Raw genomic sequence first — 19,709 nt, forward strand, 5'->3', positions numbered from 1 at the left:
GAAGCGAAGTTCCTCAACTGCATTTAAATTCCGGTCCAGGTAGCTGATGTCTACAATTACTATGTTTTTGAAGAGTGATTTGCTTGTTCACAATACGATTTCGTTATTTATAGGCGACCAAGATGTTAAAGCGCGACGAGTGAACGTTTACAAAAATTGCGTTTGCGTAAAGTAACTAGCTTAGCTCAGTTTTTTAATTTGTGTATTTCGATGGAATATACTGAGATATTTCATCACAAAGAGAAGCGCATTACTCTTTATAAAACTCATTCAACTTTGCCGTAGTGTTCACGTCTTCATTTTCTTCTCAACTTAAAAAATTTGAAATAAAGAAGGCGATGATAGTTGTTGATTGTCATTTGTTCGTCAATTGCATTCTAATTCCATGGAGTATCACGTGTAAAGACCAACCAACGGCTAGTTACGCAGGTGCCGCCATATTCATTGTCGTTGTTGGGTTAGTTGACAGGAAATTCGATGGTGTAAAGTAATAAGTAGAGTAAATGTTTTTGTTTTCAAGAAACAAAGTATGGCGAAAGGAGGCAATAGCGCAAGGAGCAAGAAGTCACATTCTTCCAAGCCGTATGATGTATCTAACGTAAGTACATACTTGTTACGGGAGTTCGCGCCTAATGATGAAATAGGAAAGTGTACTACATGGAATATTCAGGAATTTATATTCAGGGGGAAACAGCGCTGGATAGTGAATAACTACATGATTTCGTACGTCTCCGAGCTAAATGTGGGAGTAATTAGTGTGTCCATGTCTTTGATGTGTAAGCATACAACAACAGTACGGTGTTCAGTGCTTGAGGCAATACTTGGTCCGATTTTGTTATGCAACTTGCTGTTATGAACTGGTACCAGTGCGTCGTTTGAATATAGATTGGTGTTAGGATTATACCGTAATAAGTAGCTACTGTGTTAATTATTCAAATTTGTGAATGTCCAGTGTTTATAATTGATAGTGCTAGCTGTGTACTCTGTCAAAAACCCATTAATATGTTTTTCATCATTTCAGTCTTTTGTGAGAAAAGTAGCATCACGTGTTACAAGCTTCATTCCCCAGTCTTCTTGGTTAAGTAAGTGGTTTGTTTCATCAAATGAAGATGATAAGGCAAACTCGGATGATCAAGACTCTGACACAGAGACAGTTAGTGAATACCGTTCAAGTAAACGACCGAAAATCGATCTCCAGCGATCATTCCCAGTTAACAGCTTCAGAGTTGCACCAGCATCTGATAATGAAGGTATGTTTCCCAATCACTGTTTTTTATGTTGTTTACTTTCCTGCTTTTAAAGTGTGTGTGTGTGTGTGTGTCTGATTGGTAGGTTAATGTGTAATTGAAATTGTTGTTATTGAATAACTGGTGCATATGAATGTAACTATTCCTGAGAGTAGCTGTAGGATATCACTTATTGTACCCTGTGGTAGTAATAAATATAAACATGTATGTTATGAGCCAATGAAACAGCAAATCTTGGAGAATGTGTTATTCACCTACTGGTATTTTATCATGCCAACAATTGACAAGTTGTATGTCTTTGGTTTGATGTGCACCTCTTTTAACGTACAAGACTTTTTTTGCTGTGTTTGTGTGTTTCTGTTATTGCTTTTTGGTTTTCATGAACTGTCAAATCCTTTTGTTCGATTAAGATTGCAACTGTGTCAGGATTTGTCATACGTCTTAGATTTCTTTTTTAACATAGAAGGGCTTTTTATAATTACTTTTTATAAATATGGATTCATGTATTAACACATACTGAGATAAATATCACATGGTTGTCTAAGAGCGGAGAGTGCCAACGTTTTCATTGTAACTTTCCTTTTAATGTTATGTAACAAATATATCAGTTAGAAAGATAATTACAAGGTAACATCACGTGGAAGAAGTGGTCATGGCTTTTGTTACGGTACAGTTGTGTAATAGGTTGTGGTAATAACGTGCTTTTTAAGAATGTCAGTAAAATGAAGAGCTTATAGGTTAATTGAGTTGTAATTTGTTCAGATTGGTTAGCCCACTAGCGTGTTATACATAATCATAAAATATTACAAAAAACTGAATCCTGGGTTGCTGAAGAGCTATGCAGTAATCATAAGGAAAAAGTGCAAGGCGTTATGGGATCAACTAAATCTACCGATACTGGATGACGGCTTCTTCCCACAACATAATGACGATGTGATATCGTGCGTGCTCCAACGGAAAGAGAACACAACACTGACAATACTCTTTTCGTCTGTATTATCTTTTATTATGTTGTTCGTGGTGGCACACTAATTTGTAATATAGACCGAGGTCTAGGTTAGGATGGGTAGTGTCAGTTGAGAGTTGACGACGCGGTGTCGGACACTTCAGTTAAACCGCTTTATGAGCCACTGTCGCTGCGTGTTGTCAATTGAGGTTTGCAGTGGAAGTTTGACTGCAGTGCGTTAAAGGATTTAACAGCATAAGAAGCTTTCTGTTCCAAATGTGATATTAACTCCACATTTTTTTCTCTTGTATTTTGATGTGTCGCGTGGTTTAAGGAGTCACGGTCTTGCATACGGCAGTGGTGGAAGTCCCTCTACATTGAAATATCATTGACGATTTAGGTGGAGGAGAAAAAAATGCCACTGGAATATGGATGCAAAACACCTCTCTCACGAGTATCTACCTAGTATCCTGTCAGCCTTTGTTGTGTACTCTGTTTTGACCTTCAATTTTAAAATATTATGAAATGACTAGCTGAGTACCCAGTGTTGCCCAGGTATATGTTTATTCCAATTCTATAAAATCAATCTGCTGCTTCCTCTTCCCCCCCCCTCCCCCCCCCCCCCCCCACTCCTGTCCATCCTCTTTTTCCCCTTCATCTATCTCCACATTAACACCCACACCTCAAGAGGAGGTTGCTGGTTCTCGCCCCTACAGAATTTCATTCCAGATAGTGAGTAATACGTATGCCAAATTTGGTCAAAATCACTTCAGATTTTAGGAGCTTTTCACACACAGCTTTGCCCATGTATGCACGCCACATAAGTTTCATAGGGACTAGTGTAGCAGGGGATACAACCCGTCGGCTTTGGACAATGACGTCACAAGTGGCCAATCGAGAAGCGATTCTTCTTAGTTTTGTAGCTCCCTTCAGTGGCTGATAAGTGTTTTTTGCCTTTTTTTAAAAAAAATCTCACGAGATAGAATAAACAGATCCACTTTATTAAGCAATCAGTAAAAAAACGAAACTGAAACATAACAGCAAAAGCGAAAATGGTAAACTGCTCTCTGGCGACTCGTGACGTCATTGTCCAAAGCCGACGGGTTGTATCCCCTGCTACACTAGACCCGTTTCATACATATTTCACAGCTATCTTCAGTGAATTTCATCCAGCAGTTTCAGTTGTGTGTTACTCAGTGTCCATGGTGTCGTATCTTATGAACTACATGCTGCAGCAGGAACATCCAGTGATTTATGTAGATACTGACTGGGAAATCTGTTGCTAGTAGAGTTAGTAATTAAGCAGTAATTTAGTAAAAGGTCATGTCTGATGCCGCAATTTTACTGCATGACTAGTAAAAATGTAATAAGCGATAAACTTTGGTCCTTTTGTTGTATAGTGGTAGTGTCGGTGAGAATGTGTCTCATACATGTTTGATATTATGTGTGAAGTTTGTTAAAGTCACAAAGTACTCTGTCTCAAATACTGGATGAGTAGAGACTGGCTATTTCCATGTTGTGAGCCACGCTTATTTTTCAGCCCCATGCCATTGAGAGGTAGGTTGTTGTTAATCCCACAATAGTTCTTTCCAGACAGCAAGTAATGTGTGTACCAAGTTTGGTGGAAATTGATCCAGTGGTTTTGGTTGGATGGGGTGTGGATTATGTAAGAGGCAGTCAAATGAAAACTGTCGTAATGCACAATCCGTTCGACAGGTGGCCCACAGTTGTTACATTATGATCCTGTCATTGCTGCGGTAGGTCAGTGGCATCGTGCCACATAACAGATGGGTCAATCCAAGTAAAGCCATTCCGTTTTTAAGTTGGTTGCTTGACCATTTTAAAATTCTCTCTCTCTTTAATTGTCCTATAATTGAGAAGTTAAAAACGCTTTTTAAAAAGATTTTATCTCGCTCCATTTGCTATATGGGGGCCATTTTTATTTTTAAGTGCACGATGGTTTTTAAATTTTGAGATATATGTGTTAATTTGAATTTTTCTGCACTGGGTTTAGCAACAGCATTGCAATTGACGTGTTTGTCTTTAGAAAAGTCTGCTCTATAACATTGTATAATACCCAAAATACCTTGAATTCAAAAATAATTGGTGAAAATGATCTCCAAAGTTTGGTATTGAAAATTTAGAAAATCCACTTTTTAAACCCAAAAATAAGGAGTTATTTCTCAGAGTGTATTTTGTTTTTGTTTCACAAACTACTGGCCTTATATAGAGTAGAACAATGACAAATGTTTCCTTAATTTTCTATAAATTTTTGAAATTTGAAAACCTTTATTTTTTGTAAAGTTTGGGGCTAGTGAGCTCTGGTGGGTCTGAATATAAAAATTTGACTGGCTTTTGAGTTTTGTACATTTTGTACACCTATAAGATAGCAGAGTAGTGTAAAAATTTCAGCATTGTTATTTGACTGTGAACAAATATATGAATTTTTGAAAACGAGGAAATAGTTCAAGTTACAATTGATCTTAGCCTAATTCATGCACGATATTGGCTCGATGTAATCAGTTATTATTGAAGTTAAGGTACTGAATTAAATGAAAATACTAGAAAAGTTACTGAATTAAACATTTATATTGTCTTGACAAATTTAAAATAAATATTTTGAATTAACATACTTAAGAGATGTGGTGCTTCCTAATCCTAGTGGTGATTGTTAAGAACACATTTCTTCAGACAGCTTTTGTGATATAGAATAAGACATCCCAGTTGCTGGTGTAAGTTCAAGCACCGAAAGCTTTCTTAATAAATTTTTCTTTGGTATCCAAACTTTGTCACTAGTAGATTTCTTGAATGAAACATTCTGGGGCAAGCAGGGTGGTAAAAATGCACAAAAACATAATTGTTTTCCAAACTTATTCTTTCAACCTATGCAAGCCACCATTGTCCATCATACACGCATGCCACTGTCATTCAGTGTTACACAATGGCCCTAGTAAATTTCTGTTTCTGGTAGTTCATTAAATTTTGGGCATGCAGCCGCACAAATAAAATTTCAGCTGCGTATCGTCCAGCCATCCTCAGAGTGAGTCACAAGACTGACGACAAGATGCCAAACATGGCCTTTCTGGTATTACATAGTATCGAATTGCTTCCTTTAGTGCCAGGGAATTCGTGGAGTTGCCTTGTTCCGTTTATTGCTATACAGTTTTGAAATCTAGTTTGCAGTGTTGTTTTGAGATAAAGAACTACCCCTTCTTTCTTAATGAAAAAATAGGTGATACTTTTAATATCCTTGCCAAACGGCATACATGTCCTCTATTGTAAGAATTTGGTCTGTGATCGTTCTTTGTTGACTGGCTTTACTCATGTCACATTTTGTTGTATCCCCTACGCCATTGCATGCATTTTTACCATGGCAGGAGGCAAAAAATGCCATTTGGCCTCCAACCTGAAATCTACTGAGTGGTTGCAAAGATTTGAAAAATTCTTTTTGATGTTGTATTGACTACCACATCCATCTGAAAAGTATATGAGCTTCTCAATCTTGTCTTTTATGTAATCCACACATGGACAACCAAAATGTTGTGCTCCAAGTAGTTGCTTTGAATGCAAATTTAAGAACTGTAAACTTCACCGGCCGCGATGGCCAGCCGGTTCTAGGCGCTACAGTCTGGAACCGCGTGACCGCTACTGTCACAGGTTCGAATCCTGCCTCGGGCATGGATGTGTGTGATGTCCTTAACTGATGACCTCAGAAGTTAAGTCCCATAGTGCTCAGAGCCATTTGAACTGTAAACTTCATCTTTCTCACTTAGGCTCTACTACCTGCTCATTGACCTACTGGTACCCTAGTGTTTCATCCTGAACCACAAATGTAAAGTTTTCTGCAAAATCAGCTAGGAGTAGGCATACAGTATCAAAAAGTTGTGCTTTTTTGTCCTTCAGAAAGTTGCTTTAGATTTCAGAAACATAGTGGTGACTTCGAGATTTTCTAAGATATCAATTAAAGGTACAAAGTACTCTACCTGAGATTTAACCTCTGTTGCCATTTCAGCCCTGTTGTTTGTGACCCACTGTTTGAAGGTAACAGTGTTAGGCATTTTCTCTTCAGATTGATGATATAAACAAACACATACGGAGTGTGATCCTGAGGAGCCAGCCTAAATACACCACTTAGTGTGAAGATCACAAAACTTTGACGTTCCAATTTTACATTCAGGATGAGCATTTATGAAAGCTACATAAAGTTCATTTAAATTTGACACCACTAGTCGCTTCTCCTTTGTTACTTTAACTTGATGTATAACAACTCTTTATAATGTATTTGCTTTCCAGGCACATTTTGCTATTTTCATCATCTTCAGGAAAATGCTGGATCTTATCATTTGTTTCTTCATTTATACCTACTCCTTCCTTCTTTCCTAAAACTGGTAAAATGCCTTGCTCTGTCACCAATTTTTATGTTAGTCTAACCAAACAATCAGAAACAATGAACTCGTGAACTGTTTTTGCTCTTAACCATGAGTCAGGCAGAAAACTTAAAATTTTATTTTTTTCCTCTGTCGGTGTCACTAAACACATACTTTTCATTTCTTGATTAAGCTCAAAAATTCAGTGTCAGATGATTCTAGAGATAGGTTTTCTTCTTTTTTAGAAGTGCTGATGGTATATGGGTGTATGCATTATTAAAGCGTGATCCTAAGTCTTTTCTAATTTTGTCTTAAATTCATTGTATCTTGCTTTCGATAGCTGCTTTTCTTTTTCTGCCACTCAGTTTTTGTATTTTCAAAGCAGGAGATACTTCTAAATTAGAACAAGCAAATTTCCATTAGCTGATCACTTCCTCATTAGTAATACAATGTCATTAATAAGGTTACATGGCTCTGGTTCTGAATTCAAGTAAAATATTTCTGAGTAACAATTTGGGCACAGGAAATTTCCAGAATTCACATTGTTGCTCGGGAAGCTGTTTACTTCACACTTAACAAGGCAGATGTTCAAGTTTTATTTCCCTCGAAATTTTTTTTTTTTTTTTTTTTTTTTTTTTTTTTTTTTTTTTTTTTTTTTTTTTCTTCAAAAAATGAGTGTACTTCAGAAGGTATTTTTTCTCTGGTACTCTCAAACTGGTGAGACAGAAGAACTTTCTCATAATTTAAACAGAGTTTGTCTATTTCCATCAAAGTCATTAACATTTTTAAGTTTTTTGAAACATAACCATAAACTGATTTGTGACGCACCTCACGATCTGTCAAATAGAGCACTATTAGTTCATTTTATTGCGTCCAATTAGTCTTTCAGATTTATTTACTATTAAGTTTTAAACTTATTTTAGTTAGTTAAAAATCACACTCACGACAATAACACATAAAATATCCTACATTCTCAATGATGTATGTACATCCACTCTAACAGAAGTTCCTGAATAGACCACAACGAATTTAGTGGGGGACCCAGTTCATGTACCAAGTTGTCAATGACTGCAGGCTCCTGTGCAGACTTGCTACTCTGCCCACTGAGCTCTTGTACACACTTGTCTTAAGGACTAAACTCGTGCAGAAAACTGTAGCCTTCTCAACAATAGAGAAATTTGATATGTTTATTGTTTTGCTTGTATCGTTTTGAACTTGCAATTATGAGCTACTTAATTGAGGGTAAACCTAGATAAAATGAGAAATTTTTGACGTAGAACTAAAGCAAAAACTCCTATTATTTGATACTCTATTATTAAAATAAATAATACTAATTAAATATAGGGTGATAGTGCTAACTCAATATAGGTTACTACTAACTTTTGTTGCAGCGAAACAATAAACGATTTAAATAGGCAACAACTATAAAATCAGTTGTAGTGTAATGTGAATTATTTCCTTGTTTTCAAAAATTCATACCTTTGTTCACAGTCAAATATCAATATTGAGATTTTTACAGTACTTTGCTGTTTTATAGGTGTACAAAATATGCAAAAATCAAATTTTTATATTCAGTCCCACCAGTGATAACTAGCCCCAAACTTTACAAAAAATAAAGATTTTAAAATTTCAAAAATATATTGAAAGTTAAGGAAACATTTGTCATTGTTCTAGCTGTATATAAAGCTAGTAGTTTATAATATCTAACTACTATATATATATATACTCTGAAAAATCATTGCTTGGTTGTTATTTTTGGCTTTAAAAAGTGAATTTTCTAAATTTTCAGTAGGAAACTTTGGAGGCCATTTTGACCCCCCCCCCCCCCCCCCTCTTCACCCTAGAAACAGTCATGTCAATTGCAATGTTGTAACTTAACCTAGTGTAGAGGTATTAAAATTAACGCTAATGTCTCCAAACTGAAAAACCATCGTGCACTTACAAATAAAAATGGCTGCCATTCAGTAATGGTGCAAAGTAACTTTTTTAACTGTTTTGAACTTCTTAATTATAGGGTAATCACATAAACAAAATCAAAATATTAAGAAATGGTCAAGCAACCCCATTGGACCATTTCATTGGATTTATCCAAGTGCACGCATTTGTGGAATTATGACTTTGTTTTGGCAGAACGGTTTAGTGTGTTTGTTCGGCTTTTGACAACGAGCAGAGAAGTGTGGTTTGTTTTCTGGTGGCTGAGGATGCTGGAGTACCGCAGTGTACAGTAAACACTGTATGTCCCTGACTTGTATGCATGGGTGGCAGAGAAGATCCCGGGAAGGGCACACATCACCAAAAAACAATTCATGCCCATAACAGGCCCTACAAGCCACTACCCTTGACACGCTTTGGTGTGTGGGGGGGGGGGGGGATTGATAGCCTTATCCAGGTTGACTGACAAATCAAGGAGGATGAAATTCATGTTAAGGCCTGAATAAGCCATGGCTCCCTGCATGCCATCATCAACAACCACAGCATTTATATGCAGTGGGTCTCGCATCACCTGACAGAGAACAAAAGATGACAGAATGAGTCATCTGCAGTACTTTGATGGACATGACTTTCTGTCCTCTATTGTAACTGGGGACGAAATGTGGTGCCACAAATTCAAGCCCAATGGCAAACGGCGGCCAAAGTGCAAACATCCCACATCTCCCCTGGCAGAGGGTCCCGGCTGTTCATACAAGTTTCATTAAGGCCATGATGACTTCCTTCTTCGGCTGCAGGGGTCCTCTGCACGTTGAGTTCCTCAAACCTGGAACCATAATCATTGCACACCACTAAGAAGACACTTTGCAGAAGCTACAATGTGCTTTAGTCATAAGTGCCCTGAAATTCTGTCAGGCAGAATCTGTGGCTCTCTCAGTGGCCAGCCATATTCTACAAAACAATAATTGGTTCCATAGGTCTAGTGTTGTGTGTCACAGTGGGACCCACCTCCTCTTCCTCAAAATCACCCTCTCCAGACCTTCCAGGAATTTCTGACTTCCAGCCTTGCCTCTCAATCCTTCTTAAAAAACCTTAATCCTACTCCCAACATCACCACTACTGAAGCCCAGGCTATCCGTGATCTGAAGGCTGACCGATCCATCGTCATTCTTCCGGCGGACAAGGGTTCCACGACCGTGGTGCTTGATCGTCGGGAGTATGTGGCTGAGGGACTGCGTCAGCTTTCAGACAACATTACATACAAAGTTTGCCAAGGTAATCCCATTCCTGATGTCCAGGCGGAGCTTCAAGGAATCCTCAGAACCTTAGGCCCCCTACAAAACCTTTCACCTGACTCCATCAACCTACTGACCCCACCAACACCCCACACCCCTACCTTCTACCTTCTTCCTAAAATTCACAAACCCAATCATCCCGGCCGCCCCATTGTAGCTGGTTACCAAGCCCCCACAGAACGTATCTCTGCCTACGTAGATCAACACCTTCAATCCATTACATGCAGTCTCCCATCCTTCATCAAAGACACCAACCACTTTCTCTAACGCCTGGAATCCTTACCCAGTCTGTTACCCCCGGAAACCATCCTTGTAACCATTGATGCCACTTCCTTATACACAAATATTCCACATGTCCAGGGCCTCGCTGCAGTGGAGCACTTCCTTTCACACCGATCACCTGCCACCCTACCTAAAACCTCTTTCCTCATTACCTTAGCCAGCTTCATCCTGACCCACAACTTCTTCACTTTTGAAGACCAGACATACCAACAATTAAAGGGAACAGCCATGGGTACCAGGATGGCCCCCTCGTACGCCAACCTATTCATGGGTCGCTTAGAGGAAGCCTTCTTGGTTACCCAGGCCTGCCAACCCAAAGTTTGGTACAGATTTATTGATGACATCTTCATGATCTGGACTCACAGTGAAGAAGAACTCCAGAATTTCCTCTCCAACCTCAACTCCTTTGGTTCCATCAGATTCACCTGGTCCTACTCCAAATCCCATGCCACTTTCCTTGACGTTGACCTCCACCTGTCCAATGGCCAGCTTCACACGTCCGTCCACATCAAACCCACCAACAAGCAACAGTACCTCCATTATGACAGTTGTCACCCATTCCACATCAAACGGTCCCTTCCCTACACCCTAGGTCTTCGTGGCAAACGAATCTGCTCCAGTCTGGAATCCCTGAACCATTACACCAACAATCTGAAAACAGCTTTCGCATCCCGCAGCTACCCTCCTGACCTGGTACAGAAGCAAATAACCAGAGCCACATCCTCATCTCAAACCCAGAACCTCCCACAAAAGAACCCCAAAAGTGCCCCACTTGTGACAGGATACTTTCCGGGACTGGGTCAGACTCTGAATGAGGCTCTCCAGCAGGGATACAACTTCCTCAAATCCTGCTCTGAAATGAGATCCATCCTTCATGAAATCCTCCCCACTCCACCAAGAGTGTCTTTCCGCTGTCCACCTAACCTCCGTAACCTCTTAGTTCATCCCTATGAAATCCCCAAATCACCTTCCCTACCCTCTGGCTCCTACCCTTGTAACCGCCCCCGGTGTGAAACCTGTCCCATGCACCCTCCCACCACCACCTACTCCAGTCCTGTAACCCGGAAGGTGTACATGATCAAAGGCAGAGCCATGTGTGAAAGCACCCACGTGATCTACAAACTGACCTGCCTACACTGTGACACATTCTATGTGGGAATGACCAGCAACAAACTGTCCATTCGCATGAATGGACACAGGCAGACAGTGTTTGTTGGTAATGAGGATCACCCTGTGGCTAAACATGCCTTGGTGCATGGCCAGCACATCTTGGCACAGTGTTACACCGTCCGGGTTATCTGGATACTTCCCACTAACACCAACCTGTCAGAACTCCGGAGATGGGAACTTGCCCTTCAGTATATGCTCTCTTCTCGTTATCCGCCAGGCCTCAATCTCCGCTAATTTCAATTTGCCGCCGCTCATACCTCACCTGTCTTTCAACAACATCTTTGCCTCTGTATTTCCGTCTCGACTGACATCTCTGCCCAAACTCTTTGCCTTTACAAATGTCTGCTTGTGTCTGTGTATGTGCGGTTGGATGTGTGTGTGTGTGTGTGTGTGTGTGTGTGTGTGTGTGTGTGTGTGTGTGTGTGTGTGTGCGCGCGCATGAGTGTATACCTGTCCTTTTTTCCCCCTAAGGTAAGTCTTTCCGCTCCCGGGATTGAAATGACTCCTTACCCTCTCCCTTAAAACCCACATCCTTTCGTCTTTCCCTCTCCTTCCCTCTTTCCTGATGAAGCAACCGTTGGTTGCGAAAGCCTGAATTTTGTGTGTATGTTTGTGTGTCTATCGACCTGCCAGCACTTTCGTTTGGTAAGTCACATCATCTTTGTTTTAGATATATATTCTTTTATAATGTATATGGAATACCCCACCCCATGGACCATGCCGTTGGTGGGGAGGCTTGTGTGCGTCAGTGCAACAGAGGGGTATGTGTTAAGAGGTCGGACAAACATACGATTCCTGAAGAGGGCAGCAGTCTTTTTCAGTAATTGCAAGGGCAACAGTCTGTATGATTGACTGATCTGCCCTTGTAACATCAACCAAAGCGGCCTTGCTGTACTGGCACTGCGAATGGCTGAAAGCAAGGAGAAACTACAGTCGTGGTTCTTCCCAAGGACATGCAACTGTTCTGTATAGTTAAATGATGATGGCATTCTCTTGGGTAAAATATTCCGGAGGTAAAATAGACCCCCATTTGGATCTCCAGGTGGGGACTAATTGAAGAGGACGTCGTCATCAGGAGAAACAAAACAGGCGTCCTATGGATAGGAGCGTGGAATGTCAGATCCCTTAATCGGGCAGGTAGGTTAGAAAATTTAAGAAAGTAAATGGATAGGTTAAATGTAGATGTAGTGGGAATTGGTGAAGTTCAATGGCAGGAGGAACAAGACTTCTGGTCATGTGAATACAGGGTTATAAATACAAAATAAAACAGGAGTAATGCAGGTTTAGGGTTAATAATGAGTAAAAAAAATAGAAACATGGATAAGCTACTGTGAACAGCATAGTGAACGCATTATTGTAGCCAAGATAGGCGTGAAGCCCATACCTACGACAGTAGTGCAAGATTATGTGACAACTAGCTTCGCAGATGAAGAGGAGATTGAGGAAATGTATGATCAGATAAAAGAAATTACTCAGTTGGTTAAGGGAGCTGAAAGTTTAATAGTCATCAGGGACTGGAAATCGATAGTAGGAAAAGGAAGATAAGGAAAAGTAGTAGGGAGTATGGGCTGGCAGAAAGGAATGAAACAGGAAGCCGCTGGGTAGAATTTTGCACTGAGCATAATTTATTCATTGCTAACTCATGAGAGAAGGTTGTATACGTGGAAAAGACCTGGAGAAACCGGAATGTTTCAGATTGATTATATAATGGTTAGATAGAGATTTAGGAACCAGATTTTAAATCGTAAGACATTTCCAAGGGCAGATGTGGACTCTGACCACAAGTTACTGGTTATGAACTGCAGATTAAAACTGAAGAAACTGTAAATAAACAGGAATTTGAGAAGATGGCATCTGGATAAACTGAAAGAACCAGGGGTTGTAGAGTGTTTCAGAGGGAGCATTATGGAACAATTGATAACAGGGGAAAGGAATACAATTGAAGAATAATGGGTAGCTTTGAGACATGAAATAGTGAACACAGCAGAGAATTGAGTGGGTAGAAGGACGAGGGCTTGTAGAAATCCTTTGGTAACAAAAGAGACATTGAATTTAATTGAGGAAAGGAGAAAATACAAAACTGCAATAAATTAAGCAGGCAAAAGGAAACACAAACTTTTAAAAAATGAAATTGACAGGAAGTGTAAAATGGTTAAGCAGGAATGACTAGAGGACAAATGTAAAGGTGTGGAAGCATGTGTCACTAGGCGTAAGACAGTTACTGCTTACTGGAAAATCAGAGACCTTTGGAGAAGAGAGAACCACCTGTATGAATGTCAAGAGCTCCGATGGAAAACCATTCCTAAGCAAAGAAGGGAAAGAAGAAAGGTGGAAGGGGTAATTGAGGGTCTATACAAGGGAATGTACTTGTGGGCAGTGTTATGGAAATGGAAGATGTAAAGGAAGATAAGGGACATATGATACTGCATGAAAAATTTGATAAAGCACTGAAAGACGTTAGTTGAAACAAGGCCTTGGGAGTAGACAGCCTATCTTAGAGCTACTGATAGCATTGGTGAGCAATATGTATGAGACAGGCGAAATACCCTCAGACCTCAGGAAGAATATAGGAATCCCAATTCCAAAGAAAGAAGGCGTTGACAGATCTGAAAATTACTCAACTATCTATTTAATAAGTCTCAGCTGCAAGATACCAACACGAATCCTTTACAGAAGAATGAAAAAAATGGTAGAAGCTGAACTTGGGTAAGATCAGTTTGGGTTCTGGAGAAAGGTACGAACATGCAAGGCAGTACTGCCCCTATGACTTCCCGTAGATGATAGGTTAAGGGAAAACAAACCTACTCTCTTTCATATTATGAAGGTGACAGGGGTAAAATATAAGGAGCAAAAGGCTATTTACAACTTGTATGGGAACCAGATGGCAGTTATGAATCGAGGGGCATGAAAGAGAAGCAGTGGTTGAGAACAGAGTGAGTTAGTGTTGTAGCCTACCTCCAATGTTATTCAGTCTGGATATTGAGTAAGCAGTAAAGGAAACCGAAGAAAAATTTGGAGTAAGAATTAAAGTCCAGAAAGAAGAAACAAAGACTTTGAAGTTTGCCGATGACATTGTAATTCTGTCAGAGACAGCAGAGGACCTGGAAGGGCAGTTGAATGGACAATACCTTGAAAGGAGGATATAAGACGAACATCAACAAAAGCAAAGTGAGGATAATGGAATGTAGTAGAATTAAATCGGATGATGCTGAGGGAATTAGATTAGGAAATGAGACACTTAAAGTAGTAGAAGAGTTTTGCTTTTTGGTGAGCAAAATAACTGATAATGAATGTAGTAGAAAGGACATAAAATTTAGACGCATTGGCACGAAAAGTGTTGCTGAAGAAGAGAAATTTGTTAACATCGAGTATAGATTTAAGTGTCAGGAAGTCCTTTCTAAAAGTATTTGTATGGAATGTAGCCGTGTATGTAAGTGAAACATGAACGATAAACAGTTTAGACAAGAACAGAAAGTAGCTTTTGAAATGTGATGCTACAGGAGAATGCTGAAGATTAGATGGGTAGATCACATAACTAATGAGGTGGTACTGAATAGCATTGTGGAGAAGAAAAATTTGTGGTACAATGTGACTAAAAGAAGAGGTTGGTTGGTAGGACACAGTCTGAGGCATCAAAGGATCACCAATTTAGTGCTTAAGGGAAGCGTGGGGAGTAAAAATCGTCGAGGGAGGTCAAGAGATAAATACATTAAGCAGATTCAGAGGAATGTAGGTTGCAGTAGTTACTCGAAGATGAAGGGGCTTGCACGGGATAGATTAGCATGGAGAGCTGCCTGAAACCAGTCCTTGGACAGAAGACCACAACACCACATTGATTAAAACCATGAAATGTTCAAGAATGTTGCAAAAGTAGAGGCCAAATTACTCCGAATGTCGGTGCAATGTCATGTCCTGTCAAAAGGTGATTATTATCGCTTCACACAGTTCAGAACTGAACACTGTAAATGAACTTATAAGGGACTACCTATCTTACAAAGGGACTGCCTATCTTACAGAAAGGTGCATTTATAGTACTTGTGTTATGGAACTAGGAGTGGTAGTAAATGATTGTATTATAACAAAGTTAAAAATGCTCTTTATTGACAAAATAAATATGGTACATAAATTATTTTCCTTATGTTGTTGTTGTGGTCTTCAGTCCTGAGACTGGTTTGATGCAGCTCTCCATGCTACTCTGTCCTGTGCAAGCTTCTTCATCTCCCAGTACCTACTGCAACCTACATCCTTCTGAATCTGCTTAGTGTATTCATCTCTTGGTCTCCCTCTACGATTTTTACCCTCCACGGTGCCCTCCAGTACTAAACTGGTGATCCCTTGATGCCTCAGAACATGTCCTACCAACCGATCCCTTCTTCTGGTCAAGTTGTGCCACAAACTTCTCTTCTCCCCAATCCTATTCAATACTTCCTCATTAGTTATGTGATCTATCCATCTAATCTTCAGCATTCTTCTGTAGCACCACATTTCGGAAGCTTCTATTCTCTTCTTGTCCAAACTAGTTATCGTCTATGTTTCACTTCCATACATGGCTACACTCCATACAAATACTTTCAGAAATGACTTCCTGACACTTAAATCTATACTCGATGTTAACAAGTTTCTCTTCGTGAGAAACGCTTTCCTTGCCATTGCCAGTCTACATTTTATATCCTCTCTGCTTCGACCATCATCGGTTATTTTACTCCCTAAATAGCAAAACTCCTTTACTACTCTAAGTGTCTCATTTCCTAATCTAATTCCCTCAGCATCACCGGACTTAATTTGACTACATTCCATTATCCTCGTTTTGCTTTTGTTGATGTTCATCTTATATCCTCCTTTCAAGACACTGTCCATTCCGTTCAACTGCTCTTCCAGGTCCTTTGCTGTCTCTGACAGAATTACAATGTCATCGGCGAACCTCAAAGTTTTTACTTCTTCTCCATGAATTTTAATACCTACTCCGAATTTTTCTTTTGTTTCCTTTACTGCATGCTCAATATACAGATTGAATAACATCGGGGAAAGGCTACAACCCTTGCCAACCACTGCTTCTCTTTCATGCCCCTCGACTCTTATAACTGCCATCTGGTTTCTGTACAAGTTGTAAACAGCCTTTCGCTCCCTGTATTTTACCCCTGCCACCTTCAGAATTTGAAAGAGAGTATTCCAGTTAACATTGTCAAAAGCTTTCTCTAAGTCTACAAATGCTAGAAACGTAGGTTTGCCTTTCCTTATTCTTTCTTCTAAGATAAGTCGTAAGGTCAGTATTGCCTCACGTGTTCCAACATTTCTACGGAATCCAAACTGAGCTTCCCCGAGGTCGGCTTCTACCAGTTTTTCCATTCGTCTGTAAAGAATTCGCGTTAGTATCTTGCAGCTGTGACTTATTAAACTGCTAGTTCGGTGATTTTCACATCTGTCAACACCTGCTTTCTTTGGGATTGGAATTATTATATTCTTCTTGAAGTCTGAGGGTATTTCGCCTGTCTCATACATCGTGCTCACCAGATGGTAGAGTTTTGTCATGACTGGCTCTCCCGAGGCCATCAGTAGTTCTGATGGAATGTTGTCTACTCCCGGGGCCTTGTTTTGACTCAGGTCTTTCAGTGCTCTGTCAAACTCTTCACGCAGTATCTTATCTCCCATTTCGTCTTCATCTACATCCTCTTCCATTTCCATAATATTGTCCTCAAGTACATCACCCTTGTATAAACCATCTATATACTCCTTCCACCTTTCTGCCTTCCCTTCTTTGCTCAGAACTGGGTTGCCATCTGAGCTCTTGATATTCATACAAGTGGTTCTCTTCTCTCCAAAGGTCTCTTTAATTTTCCTGTAGGCAGTATCTATCTTACCCCTAGTGAGACAAGCCTCTACATCCTTACATTTGTCCTCTAGCCATCCCTGCTTAGCCATTTTGCACTTCCTGCCGATCTCATTTTTGAGACGTTTGTATTCCTTTTTGCCTGCTTCATTTACTGCATTTTTATATTTTCTCTTTTCATCAATTCAATATTTCTTCTGTTACCCAAGGATTTCTATTAGCCCTCGTCTTTTTACCTACTTGATCCTCTGCTGCCTTCACTACTTCATCCCTCAGAGCTACCCATTCTTCTTCTACTGTATTTCTTTCCCCCATTCCTGTCAATTGTTCCCTCGTGCTCTCCCTGAAACTCTCTACAACCTCTGGTTCTTTCAGTTTATCCAGGTCCCATCTCCTTAAATTCCCACCTTTTTGCAGTTTCTTCAGTTTCAATCTGCAGTTCATTACCAATAGATTGTGGTCAGAATCCACATCTGCCCCTGGAAATGTCTTACAATTTAAAACCTGGTTCCTAAATCTCTGTCTCACCATTATATAATCTATCTGATATCTTTTAGTATCTCCAGGATTCTTCCAGGTATACAACCTTCTTTTATGATTCTTGAACCAAGTGTTAGCTATGATTAAATTATGCTCTGTGCAAAATTCTACAAGGCGGCTTCCTCTCTCATTCCTTCCCCCCAATCCATATTCACCTAATATGTTTCCTTCTCTCCCTTTTCCTACTGACGAATTCCAGTCACCCATGCCTATTAAATTTTCGTCTCCCTTCACTACCTGAATAATTTCTTTTATCTCATCATACATTTCATCTATTTCTTCATCATCTGCAGAGCTAGTTGGCATATAAACTTGTACTACTGTAGTAGGCATGGGCTTTGTGTCTATCTTGGCCACAGTAATGCGTTCACTACGCTGTTTGTAGTAGCTAACCCGCACTCCAATTTTTTTATTCATTATTAAACCTACTCCTGCATTACCCCTATTTGATTTTGTATTTATAACCCTGTAATCACCTGACCAAAAGTCTTGTTCCTCCTGCCACCGAACTTCACTAATTCCCACTATATCTAACTTTAACCTATCCATTTCCCTTTTAAAAAATTTTCTAACCTACCTGCCCGATTAAGGGCATTTCCTTTAAACTGAACTAATAAAAGATTGGTGTACTAAATATAGGCATTTATTCACTTGCAGTAATAAATACATGCAAAGTGAACGTCTTTTAAAAGCCAATACAGAATTGGCCCTCAGCTTCACCTTTTACACATTATTTTCATTCAAAGTCCTACATAACTTTCTCCCTCAATGATTCTGATTGCGGTATCTGTGACCTACATTTGTTTTTATTTGTCTCTACAGCACAGTAAATCTAAGTAACTCTTAATTTTGAAATATGTATTGAGTCTATTGTGAGGGAATGCTCATTAGAAATGTAACATTCGGCTGAAACCTTTGTTACTTGTCACAAGAACAAAGATGAGGAAGACACTCTAACATGAATAGGATAACTTTGGATGCTAGTGGAAGATAAAATTCCATCAATGTCAAGCTGTTTTATTTCCGTCTTTGATGTACTGTCCTGTCCTGTCGTGTCCTGTCCTGTCAGATGAATATATGAATTTTGTGAACTGAAATACATTGCTGTTACTACTTCAAGTGATGTCTAGTGTGGTGTGTCAGTTTTATTTCTCAGCCCTGTCAGGGAATTGAGACAAAATTGAGTGTAATTTATTTATTTTTTGGTTTACTCTGTCTTGTTGTGTAATATATTCTCTGTGGTCACTTATTTCACTGTCCACCCCAGTTAATCAAAATCCAAATAACAGTGTTCTGCTCTTGCTAGTGGACTTCTCGTTGCAGTGTTTTCAGTGCTGTAGGCTGAAAGAGAGCTGGATCCTCAATTTTACAGATTGCCCAACAGTATTTCTTCTTCAACGCTAATTAATCTGTTTAAACTTCTTTATACATTGAGTTGTCATTTTTTTTATTTTTACACACACACACACACACACACACACACACACACACACACACACACACACACACACACACACTTTCTCTCTCCATTTTCAGACAAAGAAGTAACAGTATTAAAACTACTTTTGTTCTGTCTTCTATGGCATCACTATTGTTATTGTGAGCTCCATACTTCCATGGCTGCAACACACCTCCAAGCCACGATATGTAGGAACAGGCAGCTCACAGCAGGTAGACACTCCAAGCTTGATGACCCATCGTGCACATATTTGCTGTGGCCATGTACCTTGCATTCTTCTTCCATTGGCACTACATCCCAGGATGTGACTTGGCCTCCTCAATAATTTTCCTCCATTCCTCCATGGACTTTACTGTAGGCCTCCAGTTCTGGCAACCAACTCGGGTGGTGTCTTCTCCAACCTCGTCACTTCCTCTCAACTTCAGTCGTCCTCTTGTGCTTCTTCCTCTAGGTTCACTGGAGCTGGCTTTCGTTACATGATCTGTCTCAGAGTCATATTACATGCCCATCTCAATCAACGCAACTTGATGAACTGGACCACATCATCGTCCTTACAGCACTCGTAAAGCTCGTCATTCCTTTACCTTCTCCAACTCCCATTTGCGCACACAGACTCTTGTCACTATACTTCTTTTGTCTGATCTCAA

At 39.8% G+C, this 19,709-nt stretch overlaps 1 protein-coding gene across 1 annotated transcript in view; it reads left to right on the forward strand.

Annotated features, from left to right (window-relative positions):
- The first annotated feature begins 432 nt into the window (after nucleotides 1-432).
- The window catches only part of LOC124711869 (nuclear pore complex protein Nup153), a 99,986-nt gene continuing 80,709 nt past the window's right edge, over nucleotides 433-19,709 (forward strand). Inside the window, exons 1-2 of the mRNA XM_047242111.1 lie at nucleotides 433-598; nucleotides 1,022-1,250. Coding sequence (XP_047098067.1) covers nucleotides 530-598; nucleotides 1,022-1,250 — 298 coding nt within the window. The 5' untranslated portion in view covers nucleotides 433-529. The remainder of the gene's footprint in view (nucleotides 599-1,021; nucleotides 1,251-19,709) is intronic.

The sequence above is a fragment of the Schistocerca piceifrons genome, chromosome 1 (assembly GCF_021461385.2).
Source record: "Schistocerca piceifrons isolate TAMUIC-IGC-003096 chromosome 1, iqSchPice1.1, whole genome shotgun sequence".
NCBI lineage: Eukaryota > Metazoa > Arthropoda > Insecta > Orthoptera > Acrididae > Schistocerca > Schistocerca piceifrons.